This window comes from Phoca vitulina, unplaced genomic scaffold, assembly GCF_004348235.1.
Source record: "Phoca vitulina isolate PV1807 unplaced genomic scaffold, GSC_HSeal_1.0 scaffold17, whole genome shotgun sequence".
NCBI lineage: Eukaryota > Metazoa > Chordata > Mammalia > Carnivora > Phocidae > Phoca > Phoca vitulina.
Window position 1 is genome coordinate 26,261,699 of NW_022589720.1, and position 23,605 is coordinate 26,285,303.

At 41.4% G+C, this 23,605-nt stretch overlaps 1 protein-coding gene across 1 annotated transcript in view; it reads right to left on the reverse strand.

The window, feature by feature from the left end:
* ADAMTS12 (ADAM metallopeptidase with thrombospondin type 1 motif 12) overlaps positions 1-23,605 on the reverse strand; it is a 290,804-nt gene that overhangs the window by 68,349 nt on the left and 198,850 nt on the right. The window contains exons 10-13 of the mRNA XM_032415429.1: positions 23,186-23,278; positions 21,625-21,770; positions 17,314-17,483; positions 4,897-5,030 (exon numbers count right to left, since the gene is read on the reverse strand). Coding sequence (XP_032271320.1) covers positions 4,897-5,030; positions 17,314-17,483; positions 21,625-21,770; positions 23,186-23,278 — 543 coding nt within the window. The remainder of the gene's footprint in view (positions 1-4,896; positions 5,031-17,313; positions 17,484-21,624; positions 21,771-23,185; positions 23,279-23,605) is intronic.

Below are 23,605 nucleotides of genomic sequence, written 5' to 3' on the forward strand. Positions count from 1 at the left end.
TCTTTCTGTGTGTGTGCTAAGAACATTTAACAGGGGATCTAGGCTCTCAACAAATTTTTAAGGGTACTATACAGTATATTAACCACAAGCACCGTATCCACAGTGATGTCTAGGACTTGGCATCTTGCCTGACTGAAACTTCGTACCCACTGAACAACAACTCTCCACGGTTCCCTCCCCTCGGCCCTTGGCATCCCTGTTTTATTCTTAGCTTTTGTGAGGCTGACTATTGCAGATTCTCACGTAAGTAGAATCATGTGGAGTTTGTTCTTCTATGAGGGTCTTGTTTCACTGAGCATAATGTCCTCCAGACTCATCCCTATTGTCACAATGGCAGGATTTCCCTTTTTTTAAAAGCTGAATAATATTCCATAGTATGGATACAACATGGTATATACCACATTTTCTTTGTCTACTCATCTGTTGATGGACATTTGGGTTGTTTTCATAGGTTGGCTGTTGTAAATACTGCTGTAATGAACATGCGAGTACAGATATTTCTTCAAGATCCTGATTGCAATTCTTTTGGATACACACCCAGAAGTCGCATGTCTGGGTCATATGGTAGGTTTTATTTTTAATTTTTTGAGGAAACCTCCATATTGTTTTCTATAATGGCTGCACAATTGTACATTCCCACCGACAATATGCAGGGTCGCCATTTCTCCACATCTTCAGCAACACTTATCTTTTGGTTTTTTGAAGACAGCCATCCTAACAGGTATGAGGGGATATCTTATTGTGGGTTTGATATGTATTTCGATGTTCAATAGTGTTAAACACCTATTCATATACCATTTGTATGTCTTTTCTGGAGAAATATCTATTCAAGTCCTTTGCTCATTCTTTTAATCAGGTTGTTTTTCTGCTATTGAGTTGTAGGAGTTCCTTACACATTTTAGATATTAACCCCTTGTCATATATATGGTTGCAAATATTTTCTCATTCTGTAGATTGCCTTTTTATTCTAATGATTATGTCCTGTCAGAAGCATATCATCAATTCTTGACCCTGTCATTTGGACTGAAGTGCACACTATCTTGAGTATTAGAGATTTCAGGTTCCAGACTTTCATCCAGGCCTCCAGCTCTGTTAGTGAATGCGTAATATGTATTCTTAGCAATTCTCACATTTTGCTTATGAGTTAACACTGTTTTACTTTGTAAATTCTCAGGGGACGGAGAAGAACTGAAATAACAACTGGCGCCAAGACCCGATCCACCTAGAATGTCATCACTGCTCCGTATTGCCCCTCGGCAGAGGTAGACAACGGAAGTCTGCCTGGTTCTAAGATGAGACTTGTTCTTAGCTGGTGAAACTCCAAGTGTAATAATGGGGCAGAGTTACGCTTCTCTGAAAAGAACAGGTAAATGATACTGCCATTTGATAAAAAGGCTGTCCTCACCATAACTTTGAAGGTTAGGATCTGGCATTCTGGAGAGAGATGTGGCCCAGACAAACTGATAAGGGGATGTTCCGCAAATCACTGAAATGGCCAAAATGGCCTGGAGAGAGAGCAAAGCAGGTTCAGGACAGTTTCTGAGAGAAATGAGAGAGGGGAGCTCACGTAGGACAGGTAGAAAGATATCACATAAGGTGGAGGACTAAACTGGGATTCACAAAGTTGATTTTTTATTTTAAGATATATGCAGTAGGCTGAGCCTAAGAGCAAAAAGGGGTTGGGGTGCCTGGGTGGCTCAGTCGTTAAGCGTCTGCCTTCAGCTCAGGTCATGGTCCCAGGGTCCTGGGATCGAGCCCCGCGTCGGGCTCCCTGCTCATCGGGAAGCCTGCTTCTCCCTCTCCCACTCCCCCTGCTTGTGTTCCCTCTCTCACTGTGTCTCTCTCTGTCAAATAAAATCTCAAAAAAAAAAAAAAGAGCAAAAAGGGGTTGATCGGGTCCAGGGTCCTGGGCTGAGAGGTGGATAAAAGGCTAAGAGAAGTGTGGGAACAGCTAATGCGACAGATCAGGGCATCCGGGCTGCTTGGGAAGGAAGTGAAGCCAGAGCCATGCTGACTGGGAGAAAAGGGGAGAGAGAAGAACCTGAAATCAAGAGCTGGTTCCCAGGAGAAAGGGCTGGGGGCAGGCGTGGGAATACCTGCCCGTAAGTTTACAAGCTTATTCCATGTCCTGCTTGTCATTAAAAATGGGAGATAGGGGTGCCTGGGTGGCTCAGTTGGTTAAGCGTCTGCCTTCAGCTCAGGTCATGATCCTGGAGTCCCAGGATCGAGTCCCGCATTGGGCTCCCTGCTCAGCAGGAAGTCTGCTTCTCCCTCTGACCCTCACCCCTCTCATGCTGTCTCTCTCTTTCTCTCTCTCATTCTCTCTCTCTCAAAAATAAAATCTTTTTAAAAATTAAAAACAAACAGGGGCACATGGGTGGCTCAGTCAGTTAAGCAGCTGCCTTCGGCTCAGGTCATGATCCCAGGGTCCTGGGATCCAGCCCCACATCGGGCTCCCTGCTCAGCGGGAAGCCTGCTTCTCCCTCTGCCTGCCACTTCCCCAGCTTGTGCTCTCTGTCTCTCTCAAATAAATAAATAAAATATTTTTAAAAAAATTAAAAACAAACAAACAAAAATGGGAGATAGCCTGAAAAGTCTAAGTTTAAATTCATATCTTTGATAAACAAGTTTAGGAGTTTAGTACAACTTTTTAAAAAAATGGAGAAGGGCAGCAATAGACAGTTTACCTCCTAGAACAAATTCAGTTCTGAGCAAGGCCTGCTGACTCTCTTGACAATGGAATCTGCAAATCTAACAGGCCAAAATGATGGCAAATATCATCATTTCAAAATAGCTGAATATATGAATAAAAGCAAATTCAATGAATGTTTATGTGAAGATAAGCAAACATATTTTCATATTCACAAAGAAGATGGATTAGACACTACATACATATTTTTTTCTGATGGTGTATCTTTTTATTTCAATATATGTTCAATGCCCTTTGAAAAAACTGTAGTAAATGAGTAAGAAGACTAACAAAGCTGAAAATAACCACAACCTAGATCCTTGGAAGGTAAATTGTATTTAGGCTATTAAGACAAATTTGATTTGACATAATTTTTCAGCTTAAAATCTTGCTCAATGTGGTAAAGAGAGAAAGTGGGTAATTACAGCTTCTAACAAGCCCCAACTGGTTTCCAAAAAGAGGAAGTCAAGCTGAGAGACTCCAGCTTATTCTATTAAGCTGATTTAATTGGTGTCAAGAGAGATACCCAAGACCCCTTATGTTTTGTTCAAAGCACCTGTGTTCTCCATCATATGCTAAAGATACCGTCTCTGTGCTTGCAAAGGTGTTTAGGTCTAACAGAGAATTTTAGCATCGCATTCATTTCTCAGTGATTAAGGTCCTCAGCCCTAGCTGCATATGGCAATTACCTGGGAAGTTTTTAAAATGTCAGTGCTCAGGCCCCGAATCCCAGCGGTTCTGAATCAACAGGTTTGAGATAGAGTCCAGATATCACTAGTTTTTAAAAGCTCTTCAGATGATTCTAATAGGCAGCCAGGCCTGAGAACCACTGCCTCTGGACAGTGATGGGGCTGTTTTGGCCTGAATTAGCCAGATAAACCTCTTCCCACTCTGGAGAACAGATCTAACCTCAATACATATTAATTACTTCTGGCTCTTTGTAGCTACAGTGATGATTAGTAATGAGTCTGAAAGAGAATTTTGCCTGAGTTCTTACAAATGTAGAGTATGATTAGGACTTGCTTTTAACTCACTCATTCCCGGGAATCGTCATGTTGCCTCCTATGCTTTGGTTGCTACTGGAATAAGTTAATAGGCAACTTCAAGGTGATAAATGTATCTTTCCGGGGCAGTGAACATTTATGGGCAGGAGCTTTCCACGACAGCAATTTAGTCCAGTGGAAAAAAAATTATGATAAACATTTACAAAAGGAAATAAAATGAATTAGAAGTTTATTGTGTGTCAGGGGCTCTGTTAGGGGCTTAACATAGATGTCTGTCTTTAATCTTTTTGACACCAACTAGGAAGTTACATTAACATTCCAATTTTAAGAAAAGAAAACTGAGTCTCAGCAAAATGTACAGAGTTATACAATTGGTACACAACAGTATTAAGTTCAGATTCTAGAGCCTGAGCACTAATCATTGTGCTTTCCTAACAGCTAATTAGAACTTTCATATAACTTTTCCTTCATTGATTAAAAACACCTTTTCTTTAAACAGAGATTTATGCCTGGGTGTTGGATCACAAAACTTGTTCATCAGTTCCTTGCAAACTAAACGGCAAGCACCGGAAAAGAGTTCTTCAATGGTTGTGCATATAAAAGCACTGACAAATCAGGTCTCAGTCATTTCTGAAAAGGCAGAGTTGATTAATGGAGTCAGTGTGGAAAAGCTAAACAGAAATCAGAAGACCTGGCTGAAAACTACCTGTCATGCCATCTCTCTTCCTAAGGTGGATCATGTTGGTAATCAATGGAGAATTACATGTAAAAATGCTTTGCACAAAACACTATGCAAACTATTGTTAATTTCAGCTTCTTCTCAAGTTTAAGCACTCTGCTGGCAAGTAACCAATGAATAATTTAATACCACAAAAATAATCAGGGTCGTCTCTTCCTAGTAATTCTTCCTTTAAATTGCTGCTTCTTTAATTTGACTCTGTTCTAATGCCTAAAATGATATCACAGAGCACATCAATAAGTCAAGAAAGAAAGACCACAGCAGGAGGGAAAGCATTCAGTTCCAAACTGTTGACTCTGATCAACACTGTAAATTCCTGTCTCACAGATCACATATAAAAACCAGACCAATGTGAGGTTTTCGTGCCAATGTCATGAAAGCAAAAGCTTAGAACATCTGACTTCCTGAATTAATAAAAAGCATGATTTTTATAAAGTTGTAGATTAAGGAAACATACCCAATACCTTACATATGCCATTAATACAGACATTTCTGCTGTTGCCACCTTCAAAGCAAGGGGTACCATCAATGACAGCATCCAGCATTTTCTCGGAAAACTGGCCATCTATGGGTCGGCAGTAGAGCTCACAAGGATGTGCTGGAGTGAAAAAGAGACAAATCCTTGCAAGTTAGCTTTTTTAGCTCAGCACCCTTCCTGCAGGATTATTTTTGTACATACTACCCCCCAAGAGTCGTTTATCTGGAGGTTCCCATCTTTCACCTTTCCTGTGACACATGCTGAAAGGCAGGCTTTTTTTTCTTTTTCCAGTTAAAGGGTTCTAAAACAAATTAAATCTAGAAGATTGTTTAAAATGCTATGCCCTTTGTTATAAATGATGAGACCTTTCAATCAAACACTGAACTGTGCTTCTAAAAAGAAGGTGTGGAGCCTCTGGCATTAACCTAGAAACGAAGTAAAAGCAACCACAGGACTCCAGACAAGCATGGCACCTGCCCACCGTTTGCTGCAAAGTAAGTAGAGCTCTAGGGAAGAGGCAGTCCCCTCCCACGGGGCCAGGTCTCTACGAACACCGCCGCCACTATCATGACCCCACCGCCAACGAACATCTTCCTTTGCTCTCCTCAAGTCCAAGAAGTCCTTGGACACAGATTTACAAACACAGAGAAACAGAAAGCCTGATTTTTTGCTGAAGCTGAAGCCAAAGTGCTTACCGTAATGGTCTATCCCATTATGCTGGGTCCTACAATAAATATATTTTAGGGTTCAATTTTCTACTCCCTTGTGAATGAGGATGGGGTGATTTCCAGCACAAGAACTGTTCTAAAGATTTACTTAATAAAATATGTACCTATACATAGGTAAATACAGTAACCAGAAAGATAACTTTGAAAGCATAAATTGCCTTAAAAATTTTAATAGGTAATACCTGTGTATGATATGAAGAATTCATATAGTAATTTCCTTGTGAATGTTACATCTTGTTTTTTTTTAATTGAAAAACCGGAGAATGTATTTTTCAGAAAGGTGTTTCTTGGGGGGAATCTCTTTTGGATCTGTTTTTTGAGGAAGGACTTGAGTTTCTGGGGGGTGTGACCAGCTGAGAGCTCAATGAGACCAGCCATTGGCCATATGCCATGGACCCACCCAGTGTGGATGCTAATACAAATACCCAGCTAACACAAAGCCAGAGCGTTCAACCCTAGGTATGGCTGCGCAAGAATGCAAGATCCATTTGGTAAAGAAATAAAAGTACAAAACACAAACATAACTAAGAGCAGAAGTTCTGGGCAAACTTGAGACAGAGGTCAAGAGCATCTGTTTAAAGCTTAAAGGACAAAGGTAAAAACAAAGGAAGCATACTGACTGATGTTATATAAAGAGCAGTGGATATGAACAAAGTCAAAATGAGTTGGAGAGATCACAGCACAAAGCACCAATGGAAAAGGACCAGAAGACCCGGGGACAAAGCAAGACTTGGGATTACTGTAAACCTTTATTCCTGGCAGTGTGATTAGCTCTGTCACTGCCTGAACCAGAACAGAAGGGACTTAGAAGGAGCCCCATGGGTGCAGCTCTGCTCTCCTGGAGATGGGATCACCCATCCAGGTATGCTGAGTCTGGGGAATCATTTCATGAAACACTGGGCTATTAAGTAGAAGGATGGAGGCAGGGAAAACACTGTTAAATAAGACTTTGATTTGAGCTTTAGAATTTGGATTTGAGATTTTGTATTTGGACACATAAAGCACAAAGAGAAAGCAGCTCTGAGTAATTCCAGAGCTTTTCTAAAGGAATTATCTGTTCCAGCCTGCTGGGAAGGGCTGGGACTAGAAGTGCCGAGGCTGCGAAATTTAAGATGGTGCTCACTCCCAGGGGTTGTGTATAAATGGGTCCTCCTAGCAAGGAAATCCCCATCCAATGGCAAGTGTTGTACTGAATTCCAGACTGGTGAAGTTCCAACGGTTGCCTTAGTTTTACTCCCTCTGGGCTTGTACTATTTGACTCACTCCCTGAAGGAAAAACTATCCAGAGACTTTCACTAGTCTTGTTTATATGGTGAGTTAAGAGGAATTTTGCTTAATAAAATAACAGCCAATATATCATTTGCACACTCTTTCCCAGATCTTGTTGTGCTTCACAGCAGTGATTTCTCATTTTAACAGTCACAACCCCCCTATGGTGTTAGTTCTTTTATTATCACCATTTTATAGATAAGGCACAGAAAAATGGAGTTTCCCAAGATCTCATAGTGTGAGTGGTAGAGCTAAACCTGGTGCTTTAGCTTAGAGCCCACTCTACTAACCCCTAACCTACAGGCACAGAATATTCTTTAACAAAAGCTCTCTGAAGTATCTACTCTTTAGGTTATTAGGCAATGCATTTATTTACAGATCATATCTGAGGTGCGAACTTGGTAGAATTCCAGTGGGACTCCATTTTAATATTCTCTCATAGGGCTTAAATACAGAGAATCACCAGCCTCTGGAGACACTGATTTCTACAGAGAGTGTATGTAGAATTTTAGCTCATGAAAGTCCAATATTTCCTTGAGAAAGTTACTGAAGCTTTCTGTGACTCAGTTTCTTCATCTGAAAAACGGGGATAATAATACCTACCTGGCAATGCAATTGGTGAGGGTTAAGACAGAGATCGTATGTTGAGCACTCTGCATGGGATCTGGTATAACAGTAAGTGCTCGACAAATGGCAGTTATGATTGTCGTTTTCACCTATTTACCATAAACTCTAGATGAATTTTAAAGGTCTTGGGGTTGCCCCACCATGCTATGCTTCTATCATTCCAATCTTCTCCCATAGCAGCCAAAAGACACATATTTTGTAATGCTGGTTCAGTTCTCCTTCCCACACAGACAAACCTTTCCTGAAATAGCCTCTTCTCCTTCAGATTATTCTGTTACACCACTTCTAATCAGTTCTACACTAAATCCAGACTTTGTGTTACTATTTCCTAAACAATTTCTGTCTTGTCAGTTTAGCATAAAAAATTCTAGATCCCTGCTAGGTCAGCAGGTGGTTCCATGACTTTCCTTTACTGCCACTCTGGACCCGGTTCAAAGATGTTCTGCTCACACAGTAACTACTGAGGTCCTCACAGCTCTATGCTTTCGAGACTATGGATTTTACAAGCTCCTCAGCCAAACTGCAATGTCCTCGAGGACACTTAGGTCCTCTGTGCATTGACCGGCCATTATTGGCCAGCTCAGCATGTGGAGGAGGAGCCGTAAGACATGCTTGTTGAGGACTCAACCACACAACAAAGGTGAGAGTAAGCACAGTCCAGGGGATTCTGCTTCACACAGCTTGAACATCAGATCCCCAGGGATTCCAGTTTTGGCCCTGACCCCTACATCTCACCCAAGGCCTCCTCGGTCTCTAGTCTGAGCAGTGGGCTTGTCCGAGAATGATATTAAAACCTCTAATGGGGTATCTGGCACAGGGTGTTTAGATGTGGCAAGTTATTACCATTAACCTTTCCCAATGAATACTAGCAGGCCGTTACCCCTAGAAAAGGCTCCTAACGCATGTTTACTAATTAACAGACATGACAGAGGTCAACACTGTTAGGGAGAAAATTTGGGACCAAGTGGCAAAGAGATCATCTCGATCCGGAGAGAGAATCAACTCAGTCATAAAACTGAACCTTGACCTTAGTGATAGAAGTCAAGGGTGTTCATTGCAGCAATTAAAGGTTTATCCAGAGAGAAAAGGACAGATCAATGAAGTTGCACTCATATAATGTTGTTTAGTTTATTCACAGACTCAGTATGCAGTCACTACAAGGAATGAAGTAAGCTGTAATGTTATGACATTCTGCTAATGAATAAAGAAAGTTGCAAGACTGGCAAGGTATGGTTTCATCTGTGTGCAAACTAAAACCTGCTGTTAACAATGGTTGCCTCTAAGGAATAAGTTAAGCATGGTGGGATAATAATTTATTTTTATTTCATTCTATTATGTACACTTGCATGTTTTTTAAGGAAACATACATTCCTTTTAAAAATAATGTCTTAGCCATCAGAAAGGATGACTACCCACCATTTGCATCGACATGAATGGAACTGGAAGGGATTATGCTAAGTGAAATAAGTCAAACAGAAAAAGACAATTATCACACGGTTTCACTTATTTGTGGAACATAAAGAATAGCATGGAGGACATTAGGAGAAGGAAGGGAAAAATGAAGGGGGGGGATTGGAGGGGGAAACGAACCATGAGACTATGGATTCCAGGAAACAAACTGAGGGTTTCAGAGGGGAGGGGGGTGGGGGGATGGGTTAGCCCGGTGATGGGTATTAAGGAGGGCACGTATTGCAATGAGCACTGGGTGTTATAGGCAAACAATGCAAACATGGAACACTGTATCAAAAACTAATGGGGTTTTTGATGTACTGTATGGTGACTAACATAAAATAATAAAATAAAAAAAAATAATGTCTTGGCTATCCAACAAGAACACTGGAAAGGTCTCCTTTCTTCTGTATAATAACACATCTCCATGAAGAGAGGCCCTCATTTTAGGACTTCTTTTCTTTTTGCTTATGTAACACATGACTAATACATCCTTCAATGTCAGACAGGTTAGTTCAAGTCTACTTCATGTAAGAAACACAAATTTCTACCGAATCTAAGCACAGTGGTCCATGGAGTCTTAGGAATAATCTAATAAAGAATCTCCTCTGGCCTTCGTCTTCCATGGTGCTTTGGGTATGTCATTAGGTTGGCCTAGGACACGGGCCTCTGCAGAAGGAGACAGGAGTAGCAATAGATGCTCTTAGTTCTCCATGGTCATCATGAGTATCAGAGAGTCTATCCCAACCTCATGGATTTCAGAACATCCACAGAGTTGAGTATTTTCACTCAGATTTATTCATCTGCCCTGACACACCCTTTGGATCATAAGATTTTTTTTTTTCCTCTACCTCTCAAGAGCATTCAAATCCATTTGTAATTCAGCTAAGGGAAGAGTCTCAGACTCATTTACTGGTGAACTGTCAGCCTCACACTGTCTGATTAATCCTCTCCAAGGAAGCTTAGGTAATTGAATGAACCTACTGAATTTTTGGTTCTGGTGAAACAGGATGGCTCAAGATTTTCAGATAATGATTTTAAGAAGTGGTCATTAGAAGCCAAAGATAAAACTTGGTAAGAAGGGAAAAAGTATTTCTTAGGTAAAGGAAAACTTTTGATGCATTTCACATTTTGTAAGTAAATTGCTATTGGAGTTTCACCATTTAAAAAAATCCAGTTTCTACATTCCATTTTCAGGCAGGTCTCCATGGGTATGAGCCCCAAAGCAGTTGGCCAGGGCATCACACTTGATTGAATGCTCTGTTTCACTGTCTTAAAGCTCTTAATTTTCTTTTTTTTTTTTGAAAGAGAGAGAGTGGGGATGGGGAGCAGAGGGAGAGGGAGAGAGAGAGAATCCCAAGCAGGCTCCATGCCTAGCACAGAGCCTGACATGGAGCTGGATCTCACAACACTAAGATCATGACCTGAGCCAAAATCAAGAGTCGGACACCTAACCCACTGAGCCACCCAGGCACCCCTTGAAGCTCTTAATTTTGTACTTGAACTTGTGTCTTATAGGTGAGATCTGATGGGACAATGAAGTGTGTGCATGAGCAGAAGACAAGGGTGATATGCACATCTGCTGTTCCTTGCCAGATTTTAAGAAATACTAAACCTTAAGCAGAAGGCATAACTTAAGATGTTTTATTGTTGTAACAAGTAATATTTAACTTAAGAAAGAAACTCAGTTTAATGACTAGGCTCAGATCAGCTTGAAGGAAAAAAACATATGAAAACTTCTTTACCAAAAATCAAATAATTGCTAAGATCTGTAACTTTTGGCTGGTCTAAACTGATACATTCTTTTACTTTCTGATATGGCAATATTATAATCCCCAAATATATCAAAATATACATTAGCCAAACAGAAGAAGGCATTAAAATTAATATATTCTACAATAACTGTGGAGCTATAAAAACAAGAACAGAGCTAATTTTTTCAAACAAATTAAACCTATTTCACTGATGTTTTAGGTGAGGCTAAATGTAGTAATATTTTCTGTTTGCTATATATTTTTATGTTCTGTCTTTTGATTAATGTGTTTAAGAACTGTGATTCTACCTTTGGAATTACAACTTAAATTATTTAAGAACAATTTTGTCATAATGCTTAAATGTTTAGAAACACTTGGTTTTCAAGGATTCAAGACAGATCAGTTTAACAAAGCCAGCATTTGTCATAATGCAAACAGCAGTTGGGGCTCTTCTCCCCCCACCAGAGTTCCTTGGCCATGAGATCATCTGTTCTTAAAATAGGAACGTCATCTTAGGTAAAATTCAAAATGTGATGCACGGTTGTTAAGGACACAGGCTTAGCCCAGTGTCTGTTTTACTGGTTAACATTTAGGCTACAGTCGGGCCTGGGCTAATTCCTCCTGGCTCTACTCTATAGTCTGAGTTTGGGCAAGTCACTTAAATTCTCTGCATCTATCAGCATATCTGGATAAACTGGGTGAAAACCCTACATTTCCCCACACGATTTTCTTGTAGAGAGAAAAATCAGGAAAACATGGTTATATAACATGCTGAGTGGAGGGCCTGCACAGAGCAAATGCTGACCTAAGTCTAATACAAGCTGTTCCCACTATCAGGATAATCACACAGTTTCACTTATTTGTGGAACATCAGTTAGAAATTAGTTTCACTGGGGCGCCTGGGTGGCTCAGTCGTTAAGCAACTGCCTTCGGCTCAGGTCATGATCCCAGGGTCCTGGGATCGAGCCCCACATCGGGCTCCCTGCTCAACGGGAAGCCTGCTTCCCCCTCTCCCACTCCCCCTGCTTGTGTTCCCTGTCTCACTGTATCTCTCCGTGTCAAATAAATAAAATCTTAAAAAAAAAAAAGGAATTAGTTTCACTGCAAGTAGCAGAAAATGTTGCTTCCTTGTCTGTAATAGACAAGACTTTCTTTTCCCCCACATGATAGGAAATTCAGAGGTAGGAGTTTACCTCCTTCCAGTCTTCCTGCTCAGCCACTCGGCAGGGAGTGTCCACTTTCTGGCTGCAGTGTGACTGCTCTGCCCCCCCGCCCACCCCCCCGCACTGGGCAGCAGGAGGGGGAAGGGTGAATGGCAGAAAGGCGAGGGGGTGAAGGCCAGCTCGGTTGGTACCATTAAAAACCTTTCCAGAGGCGCCTGGGTGGCTTAGTCAGTTAAGCATCCGACTCTTGATTTTGGCTCAGGTCACGATCTCAGGGCCTGAGATGGAGCCCGCGTCGGGCTCTGCATGTGCACTGGGCTTGGAGCCTGCTTAAGATTCTCTCTCTCCCTCTGCACCCCCACTCCCTCTCTAAAAAAACAAAACAAAAACAAAAAACCCTCCCAGAAGCTTTACCCAGTGGGGCCTCCATCTTTATCTCTTTGGTCAGAATTGGGTCTCCCAGGAAGATGAGTTCGTGAGTCTTTCCATTTTCCTTCTCTTATTGTAGAGGAAAGTGAGGGCGAAGAGGGTTGGGACTGGCTTTGGGGTGTCTGCAAACATCATCCATATTATTCCATCATTTCCTCTCTTGAAGCCCCAGATTCCTAATCTGTCAAATGAGTGGCTTCTGGCTAGAAGATCTCCCAGGTTGCTCCCCACACTTACATTCTCTTTAAAGGCTGTTTCTATCGAAAGCCCAAGTATTATTGTAATAAGCTCTGTGCACACCACCCAGGCCCCCGGGTGTGGGCCTTAGCCCTCCAGCTCGTGAGAGCACCGCCTGCACTAGCCCCGAGCTGTCACCGCGGCTTAAGAGCTTCCTCACCCAAGGACACTCACTCCGTCCCTAGGCAGACGACACCCCGTGACCGGTCGAGCCGGGGCATAAGGCCTGGCTCTCCCGCCTCAACCTGGCAACTCTGAAACTCCGTGCCGGTTGCAGAGCTCCCCGTGGGGTGGGGTACAGCCTTTGCTGAGCGTGCACTGCAGCTCAGCCTCCCCCCTGCACACTCCCTCTGCCTTCCCTCTCCTCTTCTTCCACAGCTGCTGAACTTCCTGCCTGCTAGTGCCGGTCTCCGAGTCTGTTTCCTAGGGAACCCTAACTGCAACAATTCCTGAAAGATGTTCCTGAACGATCCTATTCCACGAGGAGCAGATGTGGTCTGACTTCGTGTCAGACCCCCCACCTTTGCTGGGAACCTCACTGGCGTCAAGCATTACTAGGGCTTAAATATCTGGAAGCAACAACTAAAAAATTAGCCTAAATGAATTTGGGCTAAATTGGGTGTTCCGAGAAAGAAGAAAATCTAAAAAGAAAGAGATTCCAGGAAAGTGACGACATTGAGACCAGGCTCTGGTCATTTCCTAATAGAAGATGCAGGATATAAACACATTTCTATTAACACAGGCTAATAAAGTCCCTGAGAACCTACATAAATTAGTTTCAATCTATATTTATATCAATCTATCATCTATCAGCTTTTTTTAAATTTTATTTTATTATGTTATGTTAATCACCATACATTACATCATTAGTTTTTGATGTAGCGTTCCATGATTCATTGTTTGCGTATAACACCCAGTGCTCCATTCAGTACTTGCCCTCTTTAATACCCATCACCAGGCTAACCCATCCCCCATCCCCCTCCCCTCTAGAACCCTCAGTTTGTTTCTCAGAGCCCATAGTCTCTCATGGTTCGTCTCCCCCTCCGATTTCCCCCCCTTCATTTTTCCCTTCCTACTATCTTCTTCTTTTTTTTTTTTTTAATGTTTTATTTATTTATTCATGAGAGTCAGAGAGAGAGAGAGAGAGGCAGAGGCAGAGGGAGAAGCAGGCTCCCCGCCTAGCAGGGAGCCCAATGCGGGACTCGATCCCAGGACCCCGGGATCATGACCTGAGCCGAAGGCAGACGCTTAACCGTCTGAGCCACCCAGGCGCCCCTTCTTCTTTTTTTTTTTTTTTTTTAACATATAATGTATTGTTTGTTTCAGAGATACAGGTCTGTGATTCATCAGTCTTACACAATTCACAGCGCTCACCATAGCACATACCCTCCCCAACGTCTATCACCCAGCCACCCCATCTCTCCCACCCCCCACCACTCCAGCAACCCTCAGTTTGTTTCCTGAGATTAAGAATTCCTCATATCAGTGAGGTCATATGATACATGTCTTTCTCTGATTTACATATTCCGCTCAGCATAATACCCTCCAGTTCCATCCACGTCATTGCAATTGGCAAGATTTCGTTTTTTAGCTTCTTAGTCAGACTTATGCTTCAATTCCAGCTCTATTATGTAAAATCCTGTCACCTTGAATAAGTTATCGTCTCCTCTGAGACTAAGCTTCTTTACCTCCAAGGATGGGAAGGGGGTAAGTGAGAAAATATAGAGTTGCATGCTTATATAAATACTGGCTCAGAAAATGCAGTTGATCATGGCAGCTCTTCACACTGGTACCTACATGGAAGTGATCAAGGGGAGTTTGGATAATTTTTTTTTGTCAGGAGTGCTGGAAAAGAAAATGTCTATCTTGGAAAGGAAGTTGATCTAGATTAGTAGTTTTTAAATCTTTTAAGCAGAATAATTATTTTTCTTTTTTCAAAGAAGATCTTGCAAATAAAGCAAGGATTTAAAGTCAGGATTTTATTAAGCAAAATTTTGTAAGTTCAAGGATATAATGGCTAAAAATAAGTCAGTGGGATCGAAAGAAATTATTAAGATGAATAGGAAATTTTGAAGTCAAGTTATGGATGACAGTTACAGACTTGATGGCAGCAGCTAATTTTTTTCTGTGAGTTTTTTGGTTGCACAGTATTGAAAAATCTTGACTCATACAGGAAAACAGTTACAAATAAGATCAGTTTAGAGCAACTCAGCCTGCAATCTCAGGATATTTCTCAATTAAATTGTGTTGACAGGAGACTTTTATTCCAAGATCTGCAGAAAGCCAAATTAATTTGACTGTGTAAGTCAGTGCATTGGTGGTCTTTGGTATGTTAAAATTTGAAATATAATATTTTTTAGTGTAAGCATTGTTCTTTATTGCACTTTTATTTTTATTTATTATGTTCAATTAGCCAACATATAGTACATCGTTAGTTTCTGATGTAGTGTTCAATGATTCATTAGTTGCGTGTAACACCCAGTGCTCATCACATCACGTGCACTTTTAAAGACTAGTTTAAAAAGTTTTTTGAAAAATGAAACTAGAATCAAGCATTTTTGGAAGCCCTGGGATTCCATGGAATACTACAAGATTTGATGGAGATTCTATGCTTATTCCAAATGTTTAAATCTATGATTCTTCTGTCATTGGCTAGTTAGCACATCTGCCAAAGGTCACTCCCCAAGACACTTCTCACTGTCCACTGAGTGGGTTGAAAACCCTGCTGTACGTTTGCTTTATCCTCTGGTGACTTCTAATGATAAGGCTGGGAGGGTAAAGTGCTCCATGCCTGGCACAGAATTAATGCTCCTTTCACAGTTGTTGACATGAACGACCTACTTCTCACCACCAGGGGTGCCCAACAACCAAGCAAGTAACAACTCCGTAGGTTAGAGTTTAATGAGGGAAATAAATCAGTGTGTTGGTCAAGGTAGTAGCTTTCTGGATTAGCAGCTAAGTCACTATGCTTCAATAATGGCTCCAGAGCCTGCAAGAAAGCCACGAGGACGGAGGAGGGAGGCTTACAGCCCAGGTGGATAGTGAGTTCAGCAGATGGCACCCAGCTGAATTCCCTCCTCTGGTTTACACAGCCTCAATATCAGTGACAGATGCAAAACAATCCCTCCAAAGTGAGTGAAGTTTATGTCCACTTTTATGACTCATTTCTTTGGTACCTATTGCTCTGCTATGCAATATGTAGGCATACAACAAACTCTTTGTAAATAAATGAAAACCCAAGTCAAATCAGATCTTCTTATTCTAGGTTCGCCTATTGGAGCTGTCAGAGTTCAGCTCAAAGCCCCACCCTGCATCAGACAGGAGGCGGACCCCAAACTGAGCCCCTGTCACAACGCTGGGGCAGCTATGCTGTCTTAGTTCTGGAAGGTTGCTCATTCGGGGTCTATAGTACTACTGTCCCAAATAATTCCAACAAAATAGAGAATGTCCAAAATATAAATACAGATAGTACTGACTGGATGTCCCTTTCATCATTAGTTGTGTGTGTGTGTGTGTGTGTGTGTGTGTGTGTCCACATGAGTATATACACATGTTCTGCTATATTCGAATGCCTGGGTCAGGAAGCCGAATTGCCCCCATAACCAAATGACTCACTCCCCTAGAGCAGGAATGATGCTCAGCAGTGTGGGAGCAAGGAGCAAACGTTGCCCAGGACAACCAAAAGCCATCAGGGTATTTTGGAGACCCAAAATGGCAAAGCACTATTGAGTCTTATTGAGTTTTTCTTCCAAAAACAATCGACTATATAATTTTTTTAAACAGTCCAAATATGTAATTTTCATTCACACAATTCTTCTTGTGTTCTATCACACTGAAACTTCAGAAACTTACAAAAAATCATGAAAATTTTGCTTATTCTTTACTCCCTTGACTCAAATTTCCTTAGCTCAGGAAAATCTTTTCTCTTTCATTCTCTACTTGAATAATAACACATTGCACAGATATTTTTGGATGCTAATCTGTACCTAATGGTTGATGATTCTTCTTCAGTTTCAGAAGAGAAGGTGTAACTGGCACTTACACAGGGGAAACATTGTCAAAGCTGCTGTACCATTCATTCTCCAGCTCAGTTGTGTCCCCATCCCCAGATGTGCATCCTTTAGATGCTTGATTTTACTTTTTATACTTCTTATACTGTCCTGTATATACAAAATATTGATTTCTGGCCCAGTGCTGGCTCTCATTTATTTCTGATGAAGGCATTCCTACCATCCTGTTTTTCCTTGTGCTTTTCCTCCTGTCAACTGGAATGACTGATTGTATTTTAAATGCCTTCCCTGTTCCTTCTTCCAGTAGAAAGACTTCTCATGCTTAACAATCATCAACACTTCCTTAGCAGTCTTCTGTGAAGGGACTCCAAACCTACAATGACCTTCTCTGAATTTCCGCCAAAATTACAGTCAGTTCACACACTCATCAAGGAGCACTTTGATCAGCAATCCAGTACTGAATTCCTGCTTGCCCCACTGACCGCTTAGCTGCACCTCCGCTGTTCTGAAGTGAGCCGCCATGTTTGATAAGTGTCTCTTTTATTTTCCACAGAACCCTTCAACGTGTACTGATCAACCTAACCTGGCCAGCGTTTCCACTTCTAAAATCTAAAACTCCTCCTGGTGCAATTCACTCTCTGTGGAGCTTGGCAGGGCATCCCAGACACCCTGACATAGCAATCTGCTCTCTCATGGCTGTGGCCCGACCTCTGGAATATACTGTCATAGCTCCTTACCTGGATTAAAAACTGGAAACCAGTGGTAGAATTCGTTCTTGTAGGGAACGGTGTCAAACTCACTGCACTGCATCTGCCGGAAGGTGGGCGTGTCCGGGCGGCAGGGGTGGACGTTGCACAAACGATAGCGCTTCCTTTCCCCGGTGCAGTACTTCCCGCCAAACTTGGGTCTACGCAGGAAACAGACAAGCTGTTCGTTTCCTTTCCTTAGAGGCTACCATTTTTCTTTCAACATTCCTTGCCATCTGGTCACGCCTGTTCTTTGCCAAACCATGCCCTGCTCTACCCTCAAAACTCACCTTTTACCTAAATTCTTCCAATTTTATACATTTTTTGGCTGTTGCTGTTGCCCAAGACCATTCAGTCCCAGGTCTATAGTGGCCTAATTTGAAACAGCGTGTGTATCTTTTCTGCTTGTATATCCTCCCGGCCTCTCAAACTCAAAATATATGCCGAGAAGGGATACATCATTTTCCCTCCAAAATCTGCTCGTTCTCTAATTCCTGTTTATCAAGTTAAAAGTGGTCAGACTGCAGAAGCCTCCATCCTTTGCCTTCCTTTGACCCCATTGTCCATCAGCTGCCTGATCATCAGTCATGTCTTTGCATTTGTTTCCTCCTCCTCATTCCCACAATCACCAAACTAGTCTAATCCTTATCTCTCCTCCTGTCTCCCCTCTGCCCATCTTTGCCCTCATTCAATCTACTGTATGCACATCTGGCTAATTTTTATGATTACCTTAATTACTTTAGTTTCTTGTTTAAAAACCTTTCATGGCACTCAATGACCACAGAACTGAGTCCAGCCTCTTCAGCTTAATATTCAAGGCCCTCATGATCCTGACTTAATTCATCCTAACAACCACTTCCTACCAATGCTTTCAGGACCTAGAATAATGCTATATCTCCATTATGAACTCTTCCTGGATTTCTGCCAGAAATAAACTCTTTCTCCTTTTCAATGACACCTGATTGTACCTACTGGATGCACTTCCTGTACCTATCACTCCAAAACACAGTTCACTGATGATCCAATCCAAGCTCTATGTCATCTATGGTCTCTAAGTCATACTTTGAATACAGAAGGCTCTTAATAAACATTCGATCAATAAATAAGTTAATCTTATTTTAGAATAATCCTTCTCAACCTTTTATTTCCTTTGCAATACACGCAAGGGCAATAGCAACCTTCCCATCAGGATCAATTATTCACTCAAAAAGGGAGGAGGAAATATAGCAGAACTGCTGTCACAGAAGAGGAGGAACTCTCTGTCCTTTAACAAAGCTCCAAGCAATCTATGTATGTCTTCTTGTCTCCACCTCGCTGCATCTGAAATCAGGAATTGTGTCTACTTTTGCAATGCAGCATAATGGGCTCAAATAGCTTCGGGTTTGAATTCTGCTTTACTTTGTATTATTAGTTAGATGATTTTGAACAAGTTATCTTATTTCTCTGGGCCACAATTTTTTTTTATTTGTGAAATGAGCATAATAGTTCTTATCTCACAAGATGGGAGGACTAAACGAGACAATGCATAAAGATTTAGTAGAGTAGCTAACACAGGGTAAGAGCTCAGTAAATGACAGCATTGTTGGATTATTGTAAATAATAATCAACAAGTATTTATACAATGTACTCAACATCATTTCCAGGGAGGACAGAGTCCAAAACCCATGCCCTGTGTCTCCTAGAAGCTTATAATCTTGAGGAGAAAAAAAAATTATCTATATAATAAATATGAGAAAATTTAAGAGCAATTATGTATCCCTGACTGTAAGTACAATGTGAGTTTGAAGAAGGAAGAGAATAGTAGAAGTCAGGCTGATTGGAAAGAACTCACAGAACTGTCCTGGAGAATGGCCTTAAAGGATGGATGGAAGTGGCTTCTCAGTGCAAAGGCAGAAAGCATGCAAGTGAGCAGCCTAAATGAAATAATATTCTAAAGGCACGGGAAAGTAGGACATTTTCCCAAAGTGCCCAGCTGACAGAGAGCCAAGATTTAAACCCTTATCTGCTTTAATCCATAGCCTGAGCCCTCATCCACTGTTTTATTGCCTGACCATGCAATCTAGGGGGACAGAGACCTCAAACCTTGGCAGTCGGGTTCATTTCTGGTTGCAGTTGTACTTCTCGTGAGGTTCTGCTGTACTTTGCTCTCCTTGAACACCTATGAGATTTTTCTATACTTCCCTCCCTCCCTTTCTCAATGTGGCTTGAATAGGCTTCTGTTCCTTGAACATAAAAGAGCTTTGACCAAGACAGTTCACTTTCACTGACTCCATGTAAAAGGTAGTAAGAATTGTCCATGATATCTGAGGTTAGATCGGTTTTCTATTCATGATGATAGAGTGACACTCTATGACTCAGCACCTCTCCAGTTCATTTCCAACCAACAAACATCACTGAAAGCCTTTTACAAGCCCTGCTGGCTTCTCACTAGACACCTGACCAACATCAAGGGTAGAGTCTCAATGTCAGCTGATCATGCACTGGCCTGAATCTATAACCTGAAGCACACAACTGCATCTGAGGCTGTTTTTCCATTGTCATTGTTTTCAACAAACTTAAGCAAACCAGCTAAGGAGATCAGACATGGTCACTCACCTGAGAAGACTCTATGACAAACTGTGGTCTCTAAGATGGGTGTTAGAACCATTTTTCTCATGAGGCCAAGTTAGAGATTCATCCTACAGTTCCTCAACAAAGATGTCCCTTTCTGACCACCACAGATTACTGACCATCCTCCCGAGAGGCTATAGACAGTGGTGGCTGAATACAGAGCACTAACAATAGGTCCCAGAGCAAATCGCCTACATTTCCTGATCTCTAAAATGGAAATCATATTTCTTATCACATTGAAATAACCCATAAAATGAAGATTTTCCACAAAAATAAGAAATCCCTGGTTGCTAATTTTTGAAGCCACAGAAATCTTGTATTTAAACAAAAGCAACTTTTATCAAAGAGTAAGATTTAAAAACAATTTCATCCAAATTCCTCAAAGGTACACTTATATGTGTGGTAAATGAGAAAAGATATAATAACTACTATAATACCTACTATTTATTGACAATTTAATGTAGTAGGTATTGTGTTAAACTCTTTATATATATTAATTTAATCTTTAGGAGAAATTTATTATGTATTTTTATTAAATATATATAGTGTATGTGTATACATACATGCACACATATATACATATAGTAATATATTTATTAATAAAAAGGAGGAGTAATATTTGGAACTGAGATACTGAGGAGATTGTAATCACATTTATCATTTGCCTATAAAAAGAAAAAGAGACTCTTACTCTTCAGTGCAGACTAATGAAAATCTAAGCAAAAGAAGCTTAACATATTTTCTACTTACCAGAGGCATCATATGTACACTTCTTAAAAATTTTACTTGGGAACTCATATACCAGGAAATAATGAAGTTAAGAATGTCATATGTATTTGGGGGGCACTGAGTGGCTCAGTCAGTTAAGCGTCTGCCTTCAGCTCAGGTCATGATCCTAGGGTTCTGGGATCAAACCCCACATCAGGCTCCCTGCTCAGCGGGGAGTGTGCTTCTCCCTCTCCATCTCCCTCTCCCTCTGCTCATGCTCTCTCTCACTCTCTCTCTCTCAAATAAATAAATAAAATCTTTTTTCTAAAATATGAATGTCATATATATTTGGAAAGCAAGGGAATTTAAATTTAATTCATATATAGTAGCATCATACAAATTTAAAATAATGAAAAACTTAAGCACTTTGATTAAAAAATTGAAAGCCGCTTTGTGAAATAACTTCTATGGAACCTTTAATATGGCTAATATGGAAGCTTAAGGTTCATAAAATCCTTATCTAAAACATTCAAAATAATTATCCTCAAAAATGTACTATTTTATTAGTTACTTAAGGGAAGAAAATTATTTTTATAAAATTAAACGTTCATTATGATTGAAAGAAAGCTACAGTCTTAGGAGCAAAATTGAGTATTAAGTAATCTCTCACTGACGGAGTGATGTTATCTAGAAGGATTTCACTGCATAGTCTCCTAAGATCTTTCACATAGATTATACTCTTGCAAATTTGCTTATTTCTCCAAATGATGGAATCAGCTTACTTATCCAAGTTCTAGTAAGCATCCAGTGCCACACCAAAATGAAACAAAACAGAACCATGTTTTTAAGAATCTTCTGGTTCCCTTTAGTCTTTAGGAGCCCACTGAATTTCTCCTAGGAGGCTTGGGCTCACTGGCATCACGTTATCCAAGACTGGTCTCTGGCGCTCGTGGAAGGAAGGGAAATAGTTTTGGCCAGACTTACTCAGGATTGTTGCAGAGCCTCTCTGCACTCTGGGCTCCAGCCCCACAGGTCCTGGAACAGTGGGACCAGGGTGACCAGCGGCCCCAGCCCCCAGGAATGCTCTCTGGTTTCTTCCCCACTGTGATACACTTGCCAGCCATACACCACTAGAGAGGGAAGAGGCAGGAGATGCATACGTCATGAAGGTTCCCATAGCAAGCTGAGCCAAGAACCCCAGAAGTCTAAACCCAATTCTCCCGGAGCAAACAGGCTTCCTATGGTCACACAGCATATGGAGAACAAAGAAGGGCTTACAAAAAAAAGTCCCCCAAGAGTCTTGGGTTTTAGAATCAGACAATGTCAGGGACCGAAGGGATCTTTATGCTGCCTTGTTGCAGTCAGCCAATTCGGTGGGTTGGCAGAAGGCATGCCAGAAGGGAAATCCACACACCGCTTCCTTCACTGAGAAAGTCTTCCTACGACATGCACGGCGGCTCAGTCTGCTTAGTAACACAGTTGTTTTGTAATGTAATTGGTTTACTTTTTGCTGCAAGCTCCTTATCTTGCTGCAGACCATAAACATTTTGCAGACTGACATTGAGATAACATTTCTCTGTAGCCTCTGTGGGTATCTCATGTCTGCAGCAGATACCTCATCCTCTTGCAGAAAGTCCACTCGTTGCCAAAAAACACTAGTTGAAGTTCTTTCTAATATCGAGAACAATTTTTGCTTCCCTATGAACTCTATCTGTTGTTTGCAGTTCTAGCTGTGGCTCAGAAAAAATTCCTCTCTCTTCAAGGCCATCCTCCCACAACTGTCAGTTTAAAAGAAGGCGAACATACAAAAAAGAAAGAAAAGAAAATGCAACTTGGTTGTTTGAGGATTTGGGCATGTTTTCTCCGCTGGCCTCCTTTTCCTCATTATTTCTGGTCACTGTGTATTGTGACCAAGTTCTATAATCTTGGTGATGGGTCATGCCACTCTTAAGCTGCATAAAAATACACATTAAATGTCTGGATCTTAGGCTCACAACAAACTCAACTGGTCTTGTTGAGCAGCACACATGACCCTGCTCTCAAGCAGTCTGCAGGATTTCTATCATCTGAATTCTTGGGTGTCTGGCTTTCCTCCTCAGTTAAATGGGCAGAATTTCAAGAAATGTAGTCCGATCAGATGATGAGAATGAAGGTAACAAGTGGCTCAAATGCAGCATCTTCGGAAGGCAGAAGCCACTGGCTTGCCTTTTCAGTTTTTAACATGGAGGGGGGAAGAAGTCAAAGTGAAGGGTGATAATAAGCTCAGCAGATGTTATTGGCCATAAAATCTGCAGACGTTCATCAAGAAAAGATGGGACGGATGTTTTGCAAGTGAAGTGTGGGACTGGGCCTCAGCCCTCTCTCCTTCACTGTTTCCAATGAAAGCTCAAAAGGCGTCATGGAAATAGAATCCTTCTCCCTGGCTAGTCTGATTGTGTGACCTCCATTCACCCAGACAGCTGCTCTCCAGGGCCCTCTCCCTGTTCCTCCCAAGAACCCTGGGCCCACCCCACTCCCACCTTCCTTCCTCAGCCCAACACGTCACCTTCTTCTCACCACATCGTGTCCCATCTGCAGCGGCGTCCAGCTTAGAGCGACAAAAGCCTTTCACTGAGCACCACAGGGTCTGACAGACATTCTGGAAAACAAGTGTGAAACTGTACTCTTTGGGATTTTCAACACTTGCACAAAAGCATTTCTACAGGGATGGTGAAATATGCACTCGGTCACCCACAGACTCACAATGATGCTGCTGTTGGCAGTGAGCAAGAGTGAGAAGAAGGGCTCATTCGAGAACTCTCGGTTCAAACTTAATTTGGGCTTTGTCATCATTCATACACAGTGGTATGGTCTACTAAGCAATAAGAAAATAGGAGATAAAATGCATTTCCTAGGAATGGAGACTAATTTCTGTATGGGTGACACAGCATCACTGACCTCAGGCAGGGTAACTGGTGACAACAAC